We start from the raw sequence: 14433 nt of genomic DNA, 5'->3' as shown, positions 1-14433 counted from the left end.
TTGAGTTTGGATTCCAATATTGTTGAATGGGTAAGGCAGTGGCTGAGTGACAGGCAACAGAGGGTTGTAGTCAATGGAGTATATTCGAAGCTTGGGCTTGTCACCAGTGGGGTACCTCAGGGATCTGTACTTGGACCCATTCTCTTTAATATTTTTATTAGTGATATTGCAGAAGGTCTTGATGGTAAGGTGTATCTTTTTGCGGATGATACTAAGATATGTAACAGGGTTGATGTTCCAGGAGGGATAAGCCAAATGGAAAATGATTTAGGTAAACTAGAAAAATGGTCAGAGTTGTGGCAACTGACATTTAATGTGGATAAGTGCAAGATAATGCATCTTGGAAGTAAAAACCCAAGGGCAGAGTACAGAATATTTGATAGAGTCCTAACCTCAACATCTGAGGAAAGGGATTTAGGGGTGATTATTTCTGATGACTTAAAGGTAGGCAGACAATGTAATAGAGCAGCAGGAAATGCTAGCAGAATGCTTGGTTGTATAGGGAGAGGTATTAGCAGTAGAAAGAGGGAAGTGTTCATGCCATTGTACAGAACACTGGTGAGACCTCACTTGGAGTACTGTACACAGTACTGGAGACCCTATTTTCAGAATGATACTGATACCTTAGAGAGAGTTCAAAGAAGGGCTACTAAACTGGTTCATGGATTGCAGGATAAAACTTACCAGGAAAGGTTAAAGGATCTTAACATGTATAGCTTGGAGGAAAGACGAGACAGGGGGGATATGATAGAAACATTTAAATACATAAAGGGAATCAACACAGTAAAGGAGGAGACTATATTTAAAAGAAGAAAAACTACCACAACAAGAGGACATAGTCTTAAATTAGAGGGACAAAGGTTTAAAAATAATATCAGGAAGTATTACATTACTGAGAGGGTAGTGGATGCATGGAATAGCCTTCCAGCTGAAGTGGTAGAGGTTAACACAGTAAAGAAGTTTAAGCATGCGTGGGATAGGCATAAGGCTATCCTAACTATAAGATAAGGCCAGGGACTAATGAAAGTATTTAGAAAACTGGGCAGACTAGATGGGCCGAATGGTTCTTATCTGCCGTCACATTCTATGTTTCTATGTTTCTATAACAGAATCCAGAACATCAATAAATTAGCTTCCTGATGCTATTCTCTGCTACAGGAAGGGCAGCTGTGGCTACATTAGTGAATATACTTACTCCAGCTGACTTTGGTTATGCCATCTGTGATAAGACAGAGATTTACAGAATATTTACTCCAGTACGGTATGTTGTAAAGTTAATCCCTTTACTTTTTTGAGAATTTCTCAATCAAAGTAGAAAAAAAGGAGAAATTCTTGAAAGGTTTAGAAAAAGGCAAACTAAATGCTAAAAACAAAACCAGTTTACAATACCTTGATAAACCAACTTCTGAACTGAACTTGCTATACTATAAAACACAAGTATAAAAATATAAAATATGATGCAAGTAAAATATCTGTCATTATGAAATATATTTTGCAGTTTGTTTCCACTTTCTCCCTCACAGTAGCTGCTTTTTATTTATATGTTTGACAGGAGAGGTGGACAGCTGCAACTCCATCAAACACAACGGCAAGAAAAACTATAATCTGTATTTTAATTCCATGCTTATCTGTCCTTGCTTGCCCCTTACATGCATAGTTTATTTTACTTCTATTCCCAAAATGTGTTATCTTTATTCCTTTATCTATGTGCTAACTATGGCATTGATAATAAAATGAACAGTCTAATTGTGTTTTCAATATTCATAACATCCCTAACATCATCTCCAGGGCCGGCGCCACCTGTAAGGCGACCTAGGCAGCCGCCTAGGGCGCAACTTACCAGGGGGTGCCGGATCCCTGTGCCCGGTGTCGCTCCTCATGCTGCGCCGCCTGAGCGCTTTTACAAGTCTCAGGCGGCGCAGCACTGCTGCATGGAGGGCGGCCGGGTTTGAGTGACCGGCAGGAGGGAAGCGCAGAGCGCTCCCTCCTGCCGGTCTCTCCATGTAGCGTGGCCGGGCGGTGCGGAACAGGAACCTCTGTTTCCTTTACCCGGCCGCCGGCGGAATGACAGGAAGTGCTCACTCAGTGAGCGCTTCCCTTCAGTCCGACGGTGGCCGGGTACAGGAAACAGAGGTTCCTGTCCCGCGTTCCGCGCCGCCCGGCCACGCTACATGGGCAGGAGGGGAGGGTAAGGACCACTATGGGAGGGGGGGTATAAGGACCACTATGGGAGGGAGGGGGAGGGGGGGTATAAGGACCACTATGGGAGGGAGGGAGGGGGGGGGGGGGGGGAAAGGACCACTATGGGAGGGAGGGAGGGGGGGGGGGGAAGGACCACTATGGGAGGGAGGGAGGGGGGGAAAGGACCACTATGGGAGGGAGGGGGGGGAAAGGACCACTATGGGAGGGAGGGGGGGGGGAAAGGACCACTATGGGAGGGAGGGGGGTATAAGGACCACTATGGGAGGGAGGGGGTATAAGGACCACTATGGGAGGGAGGGGGGTATAAGGACCACTATGGGAGGGAGGGGGGTATAAGGACCACTATGGGAGGGGGGTATAAGGACCACTATGGGAGGGAGGGGGGGGATAAGGACCACTATGGGAGGGAGGGGGTATAAGGACCACTATGGGAGGGAGGGGGGGTATAAGGACCACTATGGGAGGGAGGGGGGGGATAAGGACCACTATGGGAGGGAGGGGGGCATAAGGACCACTATGGGAGGGAGGGGGGGCATAAGGACCACTATGGGAGGGAGGAGGGGATAAGGACCACTATGGGAGGGAGGGGGGGAAAGGACCACTATGGGAGGGAGGGGGGGGGGGTCCACTATGGGAGGGAGGGGGGATAAGGACCACTATAGGAGGGAGGGGGGGGATAAGGACCACTATGGGAGGGAGGGGGGATAAGGACCACTATGGGAGGGCGGGGGGATAAGGACCACTATGGGAGGGAGGGGGGATAAGGACCACTATGGGAGGGAGGGGGGTATAAGGACCACAATGGGAGGGAGGGGGGGATAAGGACAACTATGGGAGGGAGGGGGGGGATAAGGACCACTATGGGAGGGAGGGGGAGATAAGGACCACTATGGGAGGGAGGGGGGTATAAGGACCACTATGGGAGGGAGGGGGGGTATAAGGACCACTATGGGATGGAGGGGGGTATAAGGACCACTATGGGAGGGAGGGGGGGGATAAGGACCACTAGGGAAGGGGAGGGGGGAGTAAGGACCACTAGGGGAGGGGAAGGTAAGGACCAGTAGGGGAGGGGAGGAGGGAGCAAGGACCACTAGGGGAGGGGTGAGTCAGGACCACTGGGGGAGGGGGGTGAAGGAACACAGGGGGAACGGGGGTGGGGAGGTAAGGACCACTGAGGGAGGAGGAGGGGAGGTCCACTAGGGGTTTGGGAGAGGGAGGACCACTAAGGGGGGGAAGGACCACCAAAGGGGGGTAAGGAGGGAGGACTACTAAGGAGAGGGGAGGAGGGTAAGGACCACTAAGGGGGGGGGATTACCACTAAGGGGGTGGGGGAGGGAGGACCACTAAGGGGGGGAGGGGGGAATGAGAAGACCACCAAGGAGGGACTGCAGAGGGACAGGGGGCCAAGGGAGGGCACTAAGTGACAGAAGGGGAGAACACGGAGGGACAGAAGGGAAGGGGAAATCAATAATTGACTGGAGGGGAGAGCACTATGAATTTTTAAAAAATAAAAAATAAAGAGCTGTTCCCCTCTCAGTCCCTATCCTACCCCACAAACCCTCTCTTTTACACTACACACATACACAATGCATCCCCCCCCCCCCACACACACACACAGAAACATACAATGCATTCCTACTCACTCACAGACACACCCAAAACACACAATGCATCCCTTACGTTCTCTTACATAATTAATGCACCCCTTACAGACACACACTGCATTCAATTACATACACAGAAACAAACCTTGCACCCCTTACACACACACACACACACACACAGAAACATACAATGCATTCCTTACATGCAAACACACACTACATCCCCTATAAACACACTACATCCCTTACACAAATTGCACACTTAAAACCTCCCCAACTCATGGATGAGCCATGTAGATGGATTTATGGGTGGGCATTGTAGGCGTATGCCCCCTGGGGGCCCAGACCTTGAGCTGTGTAAGGGACCCTAAAAAATGGAGCTGCTTCCTGTTCGTTAATTGTTGTGAGCACTGTTAAAAACAGTCTCCAGAGAGCCTCTTCTACACCAGACCTGTGGAGCCAGACTGAGCCCATCATCAGCCTCTTGTCCTCATCTGGTGGTAAGTAGGTAATCCAATATATTATTAGTGGCACTAATCTCTAATTTACCTCACATAAAAGACACTTTGTGAAGACTGGCGTTGGCCCATATGGCAGAGCATATGGGCGGGGCATTGTGATGTCACATGGTGGGCAGGACATATGGGGGGGGGGGGGGGGTGGGGGGGCAAAATTTTCTTTGCCTAGGGCGGCAAAAATCCTTGCACCGGCCCTGATCATCTCCTAAATGTCCTCTTCTTGAACAATGGATCCTGATTAAGTCCTTAAAGACCAATAACTCAGGTTTTGTCAATATCACCATTAACCCCTTAAGGACTGAGCCAAATGTACAAGTTGTGAACAGTACAAAACGTAAACGAAACCTGGCATTTGCGCTATATGTCTGTCCAACCGTAATTCACCTCTTTCATATTAAATGCACCCCCCCTTATTATATATCATTTTATTCAGGGGAAACAGGGCTTTCATTTAATATCAAATATTTAGCTATGAAACATAATTTAATATGAAAAAAATGGTAGAAAATAAGAAATGTTGTTATTTTCTTAGTTCTACATGACATTTTAACTGTCAATGTCATAATACTGTTTGCTTTTACTGCAATAAAATGCACATATTTGTATTAAGCAAAGTCTCACGTGTAAAACAGTACCCCCTATGTACAGGTTTTATGGTGTTTTGGGAAGTTACAGGGTCAAATATAGCGTGTTACATTTGAAATTGAAATTCGCCAGATTGGTTACGTTGCCTTTGAGACTGTATAGTAGCCCAGGAAATAAATTTACACCCATAATGGCATACCATTTGCAATAGTAGACAATCCAAGGTATTGCAAATGGGGTATGTCCAGTCTTTTTTAGTAGCCATTTGGTCACAAACACTGGCCAAAGTTAGCGTTAGTTTGTGTGTGGAAAAAACCCCGCCAATTTTGGCCAGTGTTTGTGACTAAGTGGCTACTAAATAAGACTGGACATACCCCATTTGCAATACCTTGGGTTGTCTACTATTGCAAATGGTATGCCATCATAGGGGTAATTTTCATTCTTGGGCTACCATAGGGTCACAAAGGCAACGAAAGCAATCTGGCAAATTTTAATGTGAAAAAAATGAAACACAAGCCTTATATTTGACGCTGTAACTTTTGAAAACACCATGAAACCTGTACATGAGGGGTACTGTTGTACTCGGGAGACTTCGCTGAACACAAATATTTGTGTTTCAAAACAGTAAAAAGTATTGCAGCAATAATATCGTCCGTGTAAGTGCTGTTTGTGCGTGAAAAATGCAAAAAAAACGTCACTTTTACTGGCGATATCATCGTTGTAATACATTTTACTGTTTTGAAACACTAATATTTGTGTTCAGCGAAGTCTCCCGAGTAAAACAGTACCCCCCATGTACAGGTTTTATGGTGTCTTGGAAAGTTATAGGGTTAAATATAGTGCTAGCAAATTAAATTCCCTATACTTTCGGCATGGGTTGTCAGGCAGGTCCCGTTAATTGTAATTAATTAGGATACCTAATTATGTAAAAATATTACATAAATATATGTGTAGAATGAATATATGTATGTATATATTCATATGTGTATATATACGTATATATATACATAATTTTTTTAAAATATTTTTATTTATATATAGGTATATAAATAGTGATATATACCTATATATTTATGTATATAGATATATATATATTATTTTGTTCTACGTGTATTTTGATATAAATATATATATATTAATATCACAATACAGTTAGAACGAAATAAAACACATCTATATATTTTTTAATAATTTATTTTTAATAATCTTTTTATTTTATTTTTCTACGTATTTACATATTTTTTTTATATTATATATAAATATATATAACAATAATTATATATATATTTAATCAGTATCAGTCTACATGTAATTTGATATTAATATATATATATATAATTATATATATATATTAATATTAAAATACACCTAGACAGTGTATGTGTGTGTATGTATATGTGTATATATATATATATATATATGCTTAGATCATATATATAATATATATATATATATGATCCAAGTATATAATTATTTTTTTGACACTTATTTTAAAAATTTTTATTTGATGCAATGCAGCAGGCAGCTATCCCGGCCATGTGATTGCGAGGTCCTCGCAAGGACCTCACTCTCACATGGCCCGGGGGGCTGAAGAGGACGGAGGTGCTGCGGGGGGCTCCCTGGGAGTCCCCCCAACCACGATCGCCGGCGACTGGGTAAGTAAAAAAAAACGGAGGGCTTACAATTACGCCCGGCGGCGTTTAGAGCTGCTTAAAAAAGGACGTAATTGTACGCCCTCCGGTCTTAAGGGGTTAAAACAGAAGGACTAGTTGAGAACCACTGTTCTAGATCAGTTCTAGATTAGTTCATGCAAGGTGTTGTGTAATACATCTCCCATAATGCTCTTACAGCCATAATGCTGGTAAAGCATCGAGGAAGATATATTCCACAACATCGCGTGCCAAAGGTTGTTTCCTACCCCAGTAAATGTAGATCATAACAGCTGTTCATCCTGGCCTCCTATACATATGCTCATTATTCAAGGAATGGTGGTGCTCTGTGTTAAAAAACTAAGTACCAGAAGTGGCTTTTAAAAACTTTTACTTATATCATGCTAATGTTTGGTTTGCAGACCTTACTGCTGCTGCCGCATCAATATTAATTTAAAGCAGCACATCCACTTTTTTAAACCCCTCCTGACTCCACTACCTGTAATTGCACCCCTAGTCACTCCCAAATGCCCCCAAGCAGACTTTATTTCATGCCCGAACCTAGGTCCTGAGGGACATGTCATCTGCCCACTCTAGACAATGCTGTGAAATTCCAGAGAATGCCCAGTTAAACACTTGGGCATTCACTATTGTCCGTAATTCGGACAGGAATTTTGTCAAGTCATTAATTCATCAATGTCATGGTTCACAATGTGACATCCAGACATGGTTGTCCCAGAAGTGCCAAACAGGGGATTTGAACTGTAGTCCATCTGTGTTCTACTCTTGCTATCTTGCCTCTGTGCCACATTTCAGTTCTTATTTCTGCTTAATGTTTATCCTCGCCTTGTCTACAGCACTGAGGCTGAACTTTTCCTGTGGCTGCTCCTGTCAATCTCAGCCCACCTGCAGCAGATGCCTAATTAGCCAGGTATAAGACACTGCCTCTCCCTGAGGGTAGTATCAGTTCATTGACTCTGGTTCATGTTTTTGGTTCCTGTTTCTGCATATCCATATTGTGATTTCTCCAGTTCGTTCACGGGTCCGGACCTCTGGCTTCCCCTTACTTCGGCTTTCCACTACTACTCTTCTGCTTGTCCTTGCCTGTACTGCGACTTGGAGTTATATCCCTGCACAGCCCCTTTGCACAGACTCACAGGCCAGGTGGATTCTTACCTGGTCACCTTGGTCTGTGTTTATTTGCAAGGGTGCGCATATATATCTGCATACTGGACTCCACATCAGGTAAGACCCCTGACAATTAGAAAGACGAGTGAATTAAAAAAATTTCACGCAAACAAAGGCCGAATGTCAGTGTTCATTTGTTCTGTTTATTACAAGGAGAGATCTACCGGCTCACAGCTCCCTCCTTACAATATGTAAAAAAAAATAATAGAACCGTCAGGGAGCTGTGCTCCCCGCCAGTTCCTAACCCTCCAATGTCCCTCCTCACTTTAAAGAGGATTAATATGATTCTCATTTTAGCATAAGGGAGATTCAAATCTCCAGAATACCCCTACTCACTATGCCAACAACTAAACATTCATTTAAATTAAATTTCGAACCAAACTAAAAGTACCGAATGTCATCCTAACACGAATGATCAAACTATTCCTAACATTCTGTTAGGCTCAAATTCGGTAGTTTCGCTGGTGCTCTGTCTATATGACAGCAAGTTTGGGATTGCTGAAAGTAGGCATCGCAAGATCATGGAGGAAAGGGTGAGTATTGTGTAAACATTTCTTTGACCACAGAAAAATCTGTCAAAGCTGGTCAAGTGTAGGCTTGTCTTTTATGTTTTAAAGAAAACTAGATCAGATAGGAAGAAAAGAACATATCCTGAGAGAGGAAGAGAAGAGGAAGCAATTAGGTTAAGGTAATTTGGATGTTGAGAAAATGTCTTAGCTCCTCAGCCGCCATCTTATTCTTATATCAGTCATGTTTGCTCTCTGTGTGACTTTGTGTGCTTGAAGGGTTAAGTATGAACATGTCTTTGCTCCAAGAAACTGGTATAGCTATTCAATGATCAGAATAGGAATAGGTAAAGGTGGGTTATCACATTAGGGTGAATGGTCAGAAGTGATTGATTCAAAAATAGACTGAACTGACCATAGCAGGATAAGTAGGTTTAGATGCAACTAATTACAGGGTACTGTGTTTTTATTGCATACAACAAGATACTGATCTTTTGTCACTATGCTGTTTCTGGCACGTAAGCTATGTTTAACTGTATATACGTTATGTGTTTTTCATATAGAGGGAGGGCAGTCTTCCTTGACACTCTACTTGTGCATAAGCAATAAAGGAATCTCTGCTTATTAAACTCTTGTGTGAAGAACCTGATGTTTTACGTTTATTGAGCATTTCACAGTAATTCGGCATGACAGTGCCGCTTTAAAGGGACTCTCCAGGCAGAGGACTTTACTCACCTGGTTCCAGCGCCGGGAGCCTCGTGAAGCCGCGCCCCCTATTTCGTCAAAATTACGAAATAGGCGGGCGCGAGCAGGGAGCAATCAGACGCTTCCATTTGGAAGCGTCATTGCTCTCTTGTGCGCATGCGCGGCTTCCCCGCGCATGCGCACATACTTCAGAGGGCATCATTCATGCCGCCCTCTGAAGTCCTGAGCGCACTACCCCTCATACTTCAGAGGGCATCATTCATGCCGCCCTCTGAAGTCCTGAGCTCAGCTCGCTGTCTTTGCCCGCCCCCCTCCTCTGCTGACAGGCTGGAGAGAGAAGGCGCGCACACAGTGCCTTCTCTCTCCTGAACACGTCAGACGTATTTTAATACGTCTGACGTGTACAGGGCCTTTTTAGGGCCCTGCGTGATAGGAAGTCCCTCTAGTGGCCGTCTGAGTGACGGCCACTGGAGGTATTCCTATCAATCAATGTAAACACTGTATTTTCTCTGAAAATACAGTGTTTACATCAGATTGCCTGCAGGGAGCTGTAGATCATACCTGAACAACTACATTAAGCTGTAGTTGTTCAGGTGACTATAGTGTCCCTTTAAGTGTAATTTTGAGAAATCTGAAGGATATTTTATTTCAATTTGTCTATGTTGGACGTTTTAATAATCCTCAACAAACTTTTGCTTTTGACTTATTTTAATTATAAAGATTTAGGACAGAAAAATTTTGTTTTGACCCTTTGGAAATAATGATGATCATACACAGTGAATGCTCCTTCGGTATTAAATTGAAACGACAAAGACAGCAGATGGGGCTTAGAGAGGAAATTTTCATTCTAAATCTCTCTAAACATTACCTTGACAGCCAAGTGACTACACTCTTTGTCTCTTGACTGCAAGTATTATATGCGACATAGAGCACCCCTTTTCAGTGATGATGGGATTTATTTACTGAATCCATAATTGCAGAAACATAACTTTGTGAAAAATGTCTCCTTGAGAAAATAACTGATGAGAAAATAGTTTAGTTGCGTTTTTTTTTTGTAGTTTGGCTATTTATGTGTAAACATTTTTTTCCACAAATTCTGGTTAAATAAATAGTATTACTTTAATATTACTTGTGGTGAAAAAAGTCTAAAGAAAGAAAACAAAAACAGCATGAAACATTTGCAACATTAAAGTAATACTGATGATAAATATGTATAACACAATTGTTATATACCACATTCATTTAGTTATTTATTTAACCAGAATATGTTGTCACATAGCATGAAAATCAGTCCACTATAACCCCATAGCAATTGGATTTATTGGTTTGCAGTGCTGTTACTACTGCAAGGGATTCTGGGTAGGCATATGCAAATGAGTTCAACAAAGAACCACCATTGTGCCTGTGTTTTCAATCACATTTTTCCCTACCAAAACTTTCTTGGTTTGTGCTCTGCAAGTAACGCCAGGCCTCAATAGCAAGCCAGTAGCCAAACTTATGCTGATGACATGCATCAACAATGAAATGGCTGTCCACGAGTGGTTATCTGGCTTTGTATCTCTTCCTGAATTGTGTTTCAAAGCTGTTGTATTCAGCAAACATAAACTCTCAGAAATCCATGTATAAAGTAGAATATTAAGGGTGCAAATGTGGCTCTTTTTAAACTCCTTTGCATATGTCCACCAAGAATCCCTTGCAGTAGTAACAGCACTGCAAATGTGAGATTTCTGTGGGAAAAGCAAGTATTATGGCTTGACTGGTGTGTGCAGATCTGTGTTTAACAATGTACTGAGTATCATATACACAAATAAATTACATAGGTGACATAGGACTTAATGTAATATTTTTGGATAAGCTTTTCAAATGGGTTAATATTTTTGGATACGTTTATCCAAAAATATTAAATGGTTTGAAAAGCTTTTAAAAAAATATTAACTAAAGGTGATAGGTATATAATAAACTATTATTAGGGTTCTTTAATCTTAAGACAGCACTGGATCATGTATTTGGGTGTTTATTTGTGGATGATGCCCTCATCTCAGTTCCTCTCCTGATAATGATATGCCAGCAGAGGAGGTGAGAAGACAGAATGGCACTGTCTCTGCACATCATTTTGAAACCTGGAGGAAAACAAATCTTGGCATATCATTAGTGGGTGATGGGCTCAAATAATAGTAACAGCTGCAAATAGGAGCATCCATCTGGGAGCGTAACTCACACTACTTCATGTATGTCCTCGTGATGCAGTAATATGAGGTATATCACAGGATTGAAAAAAACATGATCTGCTCAAGGCAAACCTGTCACCCACAAGTGAATTAAGCACCACTCATTATTATGGGTGGCCTGTAGGATCAAGGACAGGCATAAGATGGGAAGGAGGAGGAATGGCCGATCGCCTGTCAGTTTAAGGCATGTCTACATGGCCACCTGAACAGACTTACAGTATGTCATCTAACGATTAGCACACTGCATATGCAACAACTGGGTTTATTTGAATGCATGGATACGTCCTAGCAGCAATATTAAGGTGAAATGTTAAGTAATTTTTTAATAACAAGTAAATCTTCCTTTGTTAACACAACCTAGGAACGTTGTAGCAATTTATGACGGATTCGTTTTTTACATAGACATAGGTCTATTATGACTAAAGAGGTCAAAATGGAAATTGTAATATTAGTTGATGTTGATAATGTTGGCAGTGGTGTTGTAGTGTGTTACAGGTTTGTAGAAAAGGAAATACTGCACTTTATAAATAGAGGATTCAGGTTATTCGAATTCCTTGACTTCGTATGAGCCATTAATTGTGAACATTTTACGTGTAATTGCAAATTTCCACCATAAGGAACATGAAGGAGTCTGGAATCCGGTATCAGACAGCAGTCAGATGAATACAGTAAGGTATAATCTATATCACAGCTTTATGTAATAAAATGATTTCACCTCTGTATGAACTTATGGTCTGCACAAGAGCAGACTACAAATGTGCCACTCTACCTCCCCTGGCAGACATCCGTGTAATTCACAGTTTCTTATTTCCCAATAAATTGCTCCCCAGCTTAGTGCAGGCTCCCTGCAGCTTCCCATAGCAACTCTGTGTTGTGTTAAACCGTCCAGGGAAGGCATGTGCGGATTCAGTGTAAAGCAATACAGACTATCATGGTTCTACATGCCAACCAGATACACTTAGCTCATATCTCTTAAAGTAACATATTATCCACATATGTGTTTGACACATTTGCCTGGAAAAGCAGTGTGTGGAAGACAGATAGCAGTGACAAAGAAACACTGCGATGACACATTTGTGCGCAGCACAAGGGAAGGGGGTGTAGATGTGTTGATTGGACTCTGCAAGGCAACATGGATATGCATGTATGTATATACACACCACACTGCAAGGATGATGATATCATACATGAAATTATTCCACATTATAAAATCGTGAATAGGGAACAATTCAATGGGTCAATACTGTGCAGTCTGTGGGCTTTAATCTCAGGCACATTGTCCCAGTTTGTCCAAGATTTGAGGGAATTACACCCACAAAAGGTACCTGCTGCCATTTTAATGGCAGCAGCTGAAATAGCTGGCACCCAGGACTATAACTCCCACTAATTTCACACAGCACAGGAACATTTGCATCCCATTGCTGCCCTTTCTGTAAAGACCTTAGCAAAATCACTTAATTACCATAACTTATTAAACTACACATTAATCCCTACACTACACTAACCATTAACCACTACATTACACATTAACCCCTACAATAAAACACTAAACATCAACCTGTACAGGACCCTAACACAAGCCATTCACCTCTGCACTAGCCTGACACTTACACTAACCTGGAATGTTATGTTATGTAATATAATAAACATAAAGGTGAAGTGTGAGAAATATTGCCAGCTGGGGTTCTAAAACCACTCAGTCTTTGTTCTAGTGTGCATTATGAGGTTTAATATATATGTGTATATGTATATGCTCTTTTTTATTATAGATGTATAGATAAGTAGGTGTGTGGTACATACACGCACAGGAGAACTCAGACAATCTCTTGTTTTCTGATTACAGATACATGGGATGGCTATGTTTCTCTAAATGAGTAATTATAAGATTGTAGAGGGTCCACCATTCCATGCTGCCTGTGGACCCCACAACTAATCATCCAGGAAATGGTTTTGTGATTGTCACCACTGCGTCTGTATTTCCTTCTGACAAATATTTTCATAGCACATAGCAGGATTTTCATCTAAACACTGTCAGTCTCACTGACATCAATGCTTTCATGTAGATAATGCGCGTCTTGCTAGTAGCAGAGATGTGCGCCTATACGAGTATTATGTGTGACTTATCAGCCATAGTAAGTCTGTCCTACAATATGTTTGTCAATCTGACATGACATTCATAACCACTTTCAAAGCTGAAAGACTTGTCCGGTTACACTTGGCTGTGACTATCCATCAAGCTGTACGCATTCAGAACGATGTTCAGCAAATTATGCATTGATTTCAGCAGAGCCTAAGGATCCACGAAGCCCCTCAACGTTTACCTGCTTTATGGACTGAAGAGAGCAGGGCAAATGTTTTGAATACCTGAAAGGTTTTTTGCATATTCTTCAAGTCACCTTAAGAACCTGGTAGATGAAACGTGTTGGCTGAAAACTGAACAACAAAGAGAATAAGTGCCTACCTTTGGCCATTTAGGATTCAGCAAGCGGGCTTTAATAGCGTCATCTAAAGCCTTTTCATACTGCAGAGTTTTCAGAAATGCTGCTGATCTGTTACTATACAAGATGCAGTTTTGAGGATCAACTTGCAAGGTTTCGCTGTAGAGTTCAATGGCCATTTGAAAGTCTCCATTTTTACATGCTTCATTGCTCTGACGGACCTTCTCAATAAATTCTTCTTTACTGAGCATTGCATTCTCAACAACTTGTCCCCCAAAGGCTTTTGCTCCAAAGCCAGCGATCTGCAATAAACAAACATTATATATAAATCCAATAGAACATTTACATGCAGAAATGAATAAAACATAAAATGGATAGAACATGATTCATTTAGAAAAACAAATCATAAGAATTATACTGTGTTATCCCTTATCGTTGACCTTTAAGTAAACAATTTTCTAGGTTAAAACACATACTTTTCAAGCATTATGAAAAAGAGTTAAACTCATAAATGCTCTACTTTTTCTAAGAATTAATTTAGAATTTCCTATTTCCTAAAGGTATCACAACTGTGATCAATCGCTTCATACTAGAGTACAGAGCAAAATATATTTGGTATTGTCGGAATCATGTTTTTGCAGGCCACGATGACTAGTCAAAAATCTTTTAAAGCACCATAACATCTGTGACTGATTTAGCAGTTTTAGTGTATAGACCATGCCCCTGCAGTATCACTGCTCAATTCCCTGCCATTTAGGAGTTAAATAACTTTTTGTTTCTGTGTATACAGCCTTAGCCCCACCTCTCCTG

The 14433-nt window shown here is 41.8% G+C and overlaps 1 protein-coding gene across 1 annotated transcript in view; it reads right to left on the bottom strand.

The window, feature by feature from the left end:
* The window catches only part of TTC28 (tetratricopeptide repeat domain 28), a 521381-nt gene that overhangs the window by 461969 nt on the left and 44979 nt on the right, over positions 1-14433 (bottom strand). The window contains exon 2 of the mRNA XM_063454614.1: positions 13647-13925. Coding sequence (XP_063310684.1) covers positions 13647-13925 — 279 coding nt within the window. The remainder of the gene's footprint in view (positions 1-13646; positions 13926-14433) is intronic.

The sequence above is a fragment of the Pelobates fuscus genome, chromosome 5, assembly GCF_036172605.1.
Source record: "Pelobates fuscus isolate aPelFus1 chromosome 5, aPelFus1.pri, whole genome shotgun sequence".
NCBI lineage: Eukaryota > Metazoa > Chordata > Amphibia > Anura > Pelobatidae > Pelobates > Pelobates fuscus.
This window is presented reverse-complemented; position numbering and strand designations above follow the sequence as displayed.